Raw genomic sequence first — 8,325 nt, forward strand, 5'->3', positions numbered from 1 at the left:
GATTACATGGAGACCCCCTAGTGGCCGGTGCAGGGAAATTGTCTCTGGATTCACAAACACAGTATGGGCCCTACATTTTCTTACATAAGACAACAATCCCTGGGCAGAGAAACGAGTGAATACAGAAAACAGAAGATTGATATCAATGTGTAATCACAAACCTCCCTTCCCCCTTGCAGGAAGCATGCTGAACCTGACGTGCCGAGCCTTCTTCGGGTACAGTGGGGACATCAGTCCACTTGTTTACTGGATGAAAGGAGAGAAGTTCATTGAGGACATGGACCAGAGTCGCATTCGAGAGAGTGAAATCAAGTAAGGAGGAACACAATGGAAGCGAGAGTAAACTTGTTTTGCTGCAAAAAAAATAGCCCATGTGCTAAATTAAGGATGTCTGGCTGAAAAACATGTGCAAACAGGAGAATTGCAAGAACATTGCGCATTAGGTGTATAGAAGCAGCTAAGACTGATATATTTTTTTTATCAATATAAAATATTTTAAGATTTATATTTACAGTTTGTGATGGTTTAGCTGGTGGATCATTTTAATCTGGCTATTTATTAACAAAAATAAAATGTTGGCCATACTTTTGAGTTCAGTGTAAAATACCATGGTAAAAGAATAAAGTTATAATTCAGTACCATGGTATATATCAAAGTTCGAATGTATTACTATTACTGTTCCACCTCACTGATTTTTAATGGAATTCAAGAAACAGTTGCTTTTAAAACTAGCTTCCACTGTGAAATCGCTTATTCAATACGATAGATGGTGCACCATAAAGCACACTTTAAATGTTCACTGAGATGTCGACAGTACATTTTCAATTACTGATATCACAAGCTTGTATATGAGCCTATTTATATCTAGCAGGGGTGGTCGCTGTGATGACACTCTATTATTAATTCCCCTGTCTGAAAGAGAGCTGGATCAGAGCGGCTCTGAATACATCCTAATAACACAGCAAAATGTATCGCGCACCATGCACCGAATGCATTTGCATTTACATGCAGTTAAGGAGCAGCGATGTCAGCATCTTTTAAATGAAATTTCAGTTTCAAATGATTCAGCCAGGACAAACCAGACTGAATGTTTTGTTATAATTAAATGAGAGCCCCATTTGTTGTGTGCTGACCAAACTCAAAGCCCTTCCTCCCAAAATGTCTAATCTCTACAAGCTGCTCAGTCTAAAATTTATCCCCAAAATCCTGTTAAAAGGGGCTAATTAAAAAACTTTGATTCCACAGCCCATGGTGAACAATGGCTCATTGTTTCGTTCTCTCCACCAGGACCGTCAGAGAACACCTGGGTGAACAGGAAGTGTCCATTACTCTGACCATAGACTCACTGGAGGAGGTAGATCTGGGTAATTATTCCTGTTATGCGGAAAACGGCAATGGGAGACGACAAGCCAACGTACAGATTGGGAAGCGAGGTAACACATTCAACTGAACACGCATGAACTCAATCGACTGAGTCATACCAGCTGCTTCTCGGTTAAAGGAACAGTTCACTCCCTAATGAACATTCTGTCATTTACTCACTTTAATGTTGTTTGTATGACTTTCAAGAGATGTTTTGAAGAATGCCAAGGCTGATCTTCTTCAGCAGACATTGACCAGGGGCTGTCATATAAAAAAAAAAAAACATAATAAAATAAATGAAATTTACTCCGGTCTTGAGTGTCACATGCTCCTTCAGAACTTATTCTAATATGCTGATTTGGTGCACAAGAAAGATTTCTTATTATCAAAACAGTTGGTCTGCCTGAAAATGCTGTTATCTACCCAAACTTGTTTCTTTCAAGAGTTCCTCGGTTTGAAACCAAATTGGGTCTGTTTAAATTGGAGGGAGCTCATCAAATCTCTATACCGAACACTAATGGCATGGGTCGACTCTGTGTTCGGTTACAACTTTCCAACTTTCGGGGAAAAAAGTTAGTGTTGGTTGCCAGTAGACGTGCGATGCAAAAAAACCCCAGCAGAATCTCGTTTTATCAAGATTTCTCTGCCGCCATTCAACGAGTTCTACACAGTACGGCAAAAGCTACAGTAGATGGGAGCCCAGAATGTTATTCGGTATCCAGCTAAATTGCAGGTGATCATCAGTAAAGTTACCAAATTCTGCGAGTCCCCTGAGTGGTGAGGATTAAAAATCACATTCCGGGGGGCACCACAATACGACCTAAAGAGTCATATGAATGAATGAATGAATATTGAACAATAATAACATATTATTGAAAATTATTACATATTTGTTCTATCAAATAAAATCAGTATTTTGACAGACCCTAGTCACCTACTGTGACCATACTTTTGTGCATGTATTTTCGTTGTATGGAAAAGAGCAGCTTGGGCGTTCTTCAAAGCCACGCCTTTTTTGTCCAATAGAAGTCAAAGTCACACAGGTTTGGAATGACATGAGGGTGAGTAAATGATGACAGGATTTTCATTTTTGGGTAAACTATCCCTTTAATGTGCTGTGGGATTTCTTTACATAAACAGCACAGCATGTTCCTGTGTCTCCCTCCTCTTCTCTGTTTGTCTCTTTCTTTCTCTCCTTTAGGGAAATACATCAGCATCTAAAATTCACTCTTTTTTAAAGAGAGCTGCTTTGAAGGCATCCTATCTTCTCTTTTAATGGCAGTTCAGAGGAGGAGACGGCTTCAGCAGTTCACACACATTCTCTCCCTCTCAGCCCAACTCAAAACTCATTCAACTGTTCTCACACACACACAAATGAAAAAAACACACACTCTCTCTCTCTCTTTCAACTCGTCTTAGCTGTACACACACATTTCTGCAGATAATCTCAAAGCCACACACACACAAACCAAATCTTCCATATGCACCCCCCTCTCTCCTTCAGCTCATTGCTGAGCACACAAACAAACATGCTTTCACAATCTTTCAGCTTCTCTGAAGCATCTGAGTATATCTTGCGTATTTTCCTCCATTAGCTGTAGCGCAGAGGAGCTTTGAACAATATGAACATCATTAGCACTTAATCATTCTGAAGTCATTTTGCATTTCTCACCCCTTGTGTATGTCCTTAGCGCAGCATGAATTTCCATGCTGGTCCAGGCTGGTTTGGTGCTGATCTGACTGGTAGATTTGCTTGAGAAGCTAATTGACAAAGGAATTTTTGCTGGTTTACCTCGCCAAGAAGCCTGATGCCAGCAAACCTAGAATCCTATGCTAGGGATCAGGAACCATATTGCTCAAAATTACTTAAGTCTTAAATTAGATTTGAATCTTCCAACTGATATTGCCATGGTTACAAAACAGATGAAATAGTATTCTAGACTTGTAATGTTTCTGTAATAGACTGCAACAGTTGGGTTCTGTAGGTAAAACTCCCATTCATTTTCACCACTGGGGAATTGTTTTTAACATAACTTAAACCTTCAAAGACAGACCTACTGTAAGATGCGAGGTTGTTAATTGATGGTATATGTTTTTGTTTGAGCCACCAGCCAGCATTCAACTAACAGCGGAATTCCTAGGGAAAAAAGTCCTAGTGAACTTACCCATGATTCTGCAGAGAATCTCCACCAATCTAATGTTTAATTCGATTTTCATTCACAATGCTTCATGGAATTGTAGTTCTACCAGAAAGACTCAGGAGGCAAGAGAACATATGAATAAGATTTATTTAACAGTTGTATGCAAATTAGTATCAAATAGATCATAGAAATGATAGGCCCCATCCGTAGTCCAAATCCGGAGGGTAACGGAAACTTGCAGTTCCTGCCTGGAGATGAAGGCAGGGGCGGAGCCTTCACCCAATGGATGGACAGGGACCAACCTGGAGGTGGTGGGGAGGAGGGGGGTGAACGCTGGTGTCAGTATCTGCCAACGTAGCAATGGGTGTGAACCGGACTTATGTAGTCTAGATGTCGAGTGATGATTGGTGATGAGATATATATATATATGGGAAAAATACTTCCGGAACCAAGGCTGCTGAAAAAGTGTATGGGCACTGCTCTATACAGCTACAGCATTTATTTAAAAAAAAAACAGAGAGGCCATTATATGAGATGACTATGTAACAATACCATGTTTATTGGACACAAATATGATGGCAATACCATGGTATTCTTTGATTTGTAGTATGTGGAATTGCTGCTTATCCCAGCACTCATTCTACCGGCACAGTAGTTTTACAGGCTGAAGAGTTTAAATGCATGATATGCTAATGTTAATGTGTTCTAAGATGAATTGTCAGCTTATATCATTTTATTTTGTCTCTCTTTTCATTTTGTGTCTCTCAGTGGAGCTGATGTACACTGTTGAGTTGGCTGGTGGTCTGGGTGCGATTCTTCTGCTGTTGGCGTTGTTATTGTCTGTGTATAAATGCTACAGGATTGAGCTGCTGCTCTGCTACAGGCATCACTTTGGTGGGGAGGATACAGATGGAGGTAAAGCCACACACTCCCCCTACAGGAGTAACTGAGCACAACACTGCAGCAATTACATATTTGTTGATCCTGATTGTTACTGGATGTAATTAGGACTCTTTTTTTCATCAGAATAATATTTTGTTAAACCCTCTAATTTCTTTCTTTCTTTCTTTCTTTTCTCCTCAGAAAATAAGGAGTATGATGCGTACCTGTCCTACAGTAAGGTGGAGCTGGATCAGTGGGGTCAGGAATTACAGGAGGAGGAACGCTTTGCTCTGGAGATTCTCCCTGATGTCCTGGAGAAACATTATGGATACAAACTCTTCATCCCTGACCGAGATCTCATTCCTACCAGCAGTATGTGCAGAATGTGTGTTTTGTGTGAATGCATGTATGTCTTTGTTAGTGTGTTTGTAAATGTTGTCTTAAATGTGTAAAACATTTTCATTTGCACAAACCAGATGTTCACAGATATTTCTGAAATAATCAGAGAAATTAACTTCTGTGAAGTTTTAGGAGTGTATTCAGAAACCCACAACAATCATAAAAAAGTTGTATGGACAGATTTGACAAACAGCACTTATTGTACAGAGCTAATGAAAACTCATTCATAATGAAGTGTGACATTTTCATCTCATAAACATGGTAGCAGCACTGGATTTACCTTGCTTCCTAATACTGCAGAGTAATTGAATCATTTGTAATTAAACTCCCTCATCAGCATTAATATGATCAGAAAGCCTTATGTTGACTAGAAAAAAAGTTAAAAAACAAAATAACTTTTAGTCTTAAAACTTTCTGTGAAAACTTTCTGTAGAACCAAACAACAATTTAACTATTATTAATATTCCAAATGTGGGCAAGTACCAAAGTAATAATGATATATATGTTTTATTAGCCATCAGAGACCGTTTATGTAACGCTGTGTTTGTTTTGGTCATATGTCAGGTGTTTTTGCCCTGTATGTGTGCTTTGTCTGAAAGCTGAATGTTTATGTCCAGGTATGAGCAGTCAACATTACCAGGATGACACACATCTTCTTAGAGGTACAGCTTTGTTTGAATGCAAAAACACGCGCACACACAGATTGTTGTTCATGAGTGACTGTGGTTGTTGTGTCTTAAATGTGTGTTTGTCTTCAAATGTGCATTATTTTCAGCCCTCATACCAGTGATTTTGGAATTACAGTTTCTTTTTTCTTTGTCTGTCATGTAGCTTACATAGAGGACGTGTCCCGCTGCGTAGACATGAGTAAACGTCTGATCATCGTGCTGACCCCGAGCTACGTGCTGCGCCGCGGGTGGAGTATATTTGAGCTGGAGTCCCGTCTGCGCAACTCTCTGGTTTCAGGGGACATTAAAGTGATCCTAATTGAGTGTGCCGATCTGCGAGGAGTCATTAACTACCAGGAGGTGGAGGAGTTGAAACAGTCCATTAAATGCCTGAGCGTTGTGCACTGGAACGGCCCGCAGAGCAACAAGCCCGGCTCGCGCTTCTGGAAGCAGCTCCGCTACACCATGCCGTACCGCCGCCCCCAGCAAACCCTCACCAATCACGCGCTGGACGCCGGCGAGCCCGGCCCCTTCGTCGACCTGCAGACCGTCTCGGCCATCTCCATGGCAACGGCCACGTCCGCCGCCTTGGCTCCGGCTCACCCCGAGCTGCGCCCGTCCCTGCGGAGCTCGTACCGCTCGCACTCGCTGGCACGGCAGAAACACTCGCACTACCGCAGCTACGACTACGAGCTGCCCTTCACGGCCGGAGGCACTCTGCCACCCCAGCACACCTACTGCAACCTGCCCCTCACCCTCCTGAACGGCCAGCGGCCCGTCAACAACAAGACCCTGCGCCAACACAGCCTGGACGAGCACCACGCCAACAACGCCATGCTCCCGCTGCTGCCCAGAGAGACGAGCATCTCCAGCGTCATCTGGTAAAGACAGAGGAAGTGAAACGCACTCAGTATGGGCCACCTGGCACACGGGGGACTAGATAAGCTGGCATACAGCACAGGACACAATGAGGTTAGTGGGTTCCTGTGAGCAAAATGATCGTTCTGTCCACGCTAAGTGGGTCTGAGGATGTGAGTCTTCTTTTGGGCATTGCTCCAGCTGCGAGGGACGACGTAGTGCCATATCTGTAGGCGTGAACTGAGCATATAAAGTGAAGACTAAAATAAAGTCACACCACACGGAGGTATACAGGGTCTCGTGTAGATGTTAGCGTTATATTTGTAGCAACGCTGTCTTCCTGTCTCCATGTTTGGTTTGATCACGCCATCTATTTTTACTCGTTAATGCTCGATGCTTTTGTTTTGTCCCTTTTTCTTCTTTTTTAGGTTGGACAAGGACATTTGATTGAGATTTTGTTTTTGGTTTTTTTACCTTCTTTTGAAATGGACTGAAATATTCCTCGTTTGATTTTAGCTACTGTCGTTCTGCTCGGAAGCTACTGCGTTTTGTTCCGTCCCTCTTTCTGTTGTCCAATGTAAGGTATGTATTTATGGTTTTAATTGCAAAATTTTCAAGAAGGAAATATATTACAAATTATGCAAAATATACGAAAGCCTAAAGGGGTCGACGGAGGTGATCAGAGAGCGGTGCTGTCTTCTCTTACAAGAGGAACAGCATTATTTCTCAAATATTAAGTGGATTTTAAAAGACGAGAAATCTATTTTTATATCTGAAGAGTGCTGTTTCTCTCTAATACCACAGGGTCATTGGGACAATGGGACTGAAGACTCTCTTATTTGTGAATTTGGGTATTTTATACAGTTTGCTACATTGTTCTCATCTGTGGAGAAAAGTAAATGTTTTATGTTAACTTCTGAAACAATAATCAGCTGCATATCTGTTTGTATTTTTTTATTTATGTTCATAGTCTAGGACTTTTGATCCACATACAGACCTTTTCACCTTTCTTTCACATTTCTAATCCGTTTAACTCTCAGTCTGACGTCTAACTCACTGGTTACATGCTTGTCTTTTTCTCCTCTAGCTGCTGTGTAACTCAGATACATGCTGGCATGTTTCACAGAGGGACACGGGCCTGTATACTCGCATTCTAGAATAGGGTATCAAATAATCTCCGCTTGAACACATACCATACGATTTAATAAATGCCCAAAGTCAACATATGTTTGTTGTATCTCGTCTAGAGGTTTTACTGATCTAGGGGTTTTCACTTATGGCAGCATGTACTGATGACTCTAAGGGGGAAAAACACAAAGCTAGAATCAGAATCAACTGGTTTGAAAGTAAACAGAGGTCTAACTGTAAAAACAAAAAAAAGAAAAAAAAAATCTGAAACTATTCCTGTAATTTCTTTTCTCCTATTTTTCCTTTGATTTTTTTTTTTTAATTCAGTTGCAAAAAAAAAATTGTTTATAAAAATAATTAGAATTATGTATGAATGTTCACCTCTTGAGTATGCATAGAGACTAGTTGTGTATCCTGATTTGAATATTTACTGTATTATGAACAAAAGCTATCACAGAGAGATGTGTGATCTCTCTAGAGGCACAATCATTTTTCTTTTTATATTGTTTCTCACTGTGTACAGTAAAGTCACAAACCACTATAAGCTGGTCGGTGAAATTTTGTGTGTGTGTGTGTGCGTGTGTATGGTTGGAGACGAGTGTTAGGCCTCAGTGTATTGTCTGAATAACACAGACAATTTTGAGAACCAAACTCAAGGTTCTAGGTGAGTTGCTAAAACTGAATATCACAACTATGAGCAAAATGCTAAATACTGGATACTACAGTCGAATAGGCAAAAAAATATGAAACATATATGCATATGAATGCACCTCTTTAAATAAAAGAGAAAATGAGATCTAATATATGCACTTATTTATGTATTACTACAAACAGACTGACATATCTGAAAACATTTTATTTTATTGTCATAGAATGGTCTTTGAAAC

General features: G+C 40.6%; 1 protein-coding gene across 2 annotated transcripts in view; it reads left to right on the forward strand.

Annotated features, from left to right (window-relative positions):
- The window catches only part of il1rapl1a (interleukin 1 receptor accessory protein-like 1a), a 79,508-nt gene extending 71,530 nt beyond the window's left edge, over positions 1-7,978 (forward strand). Inside the window, exons 7-12 of one of the 2 annotated variants that reach the window (XM_079881044.1) lie at positions 180-312; positions 1,288-1,433; positions 4,272-4,418; positions 4,587-4,757; positions 5,402-5,446; positions 5,616-7,978. In XM_079881044.1, coding sequence (XP_079737170.1) covers positions 180-312; positions 1,288-1,433; positions 4,272-4,418; positions 4,587-4,757; positions 5,402-5,446; positions 5,616-6,337 — 1,364 coding nt within the window. In that variant the 3' untranslated portion in view covers positions 6,338-7,978. The remainder of the gene's footprint in view (positions 1-179; positions 313-1,287; positions 1,434-4,271; positions 4,419-4,586; positions 4,758-5,401; positions 5,447-5,615) is intronic. The other variant, XM_079881045.1, reaches the window with a different exon arrangement.
- Positions 7,979-8,325: the final 347 nt, after the last annotated feature.

The sequence above is a fragment of the Squalius cephalus genome, assembly GCF_949319135.1.
Source record: "Squalius cephalus genome assembly, chromosome: 9".
NCBI classification, from domain to species: Eukaryota; Metazoa; Chordata; class Actinopteri; order Cypriniformes; family Leuciscidae; genus Squalius; species Squalius cephalus.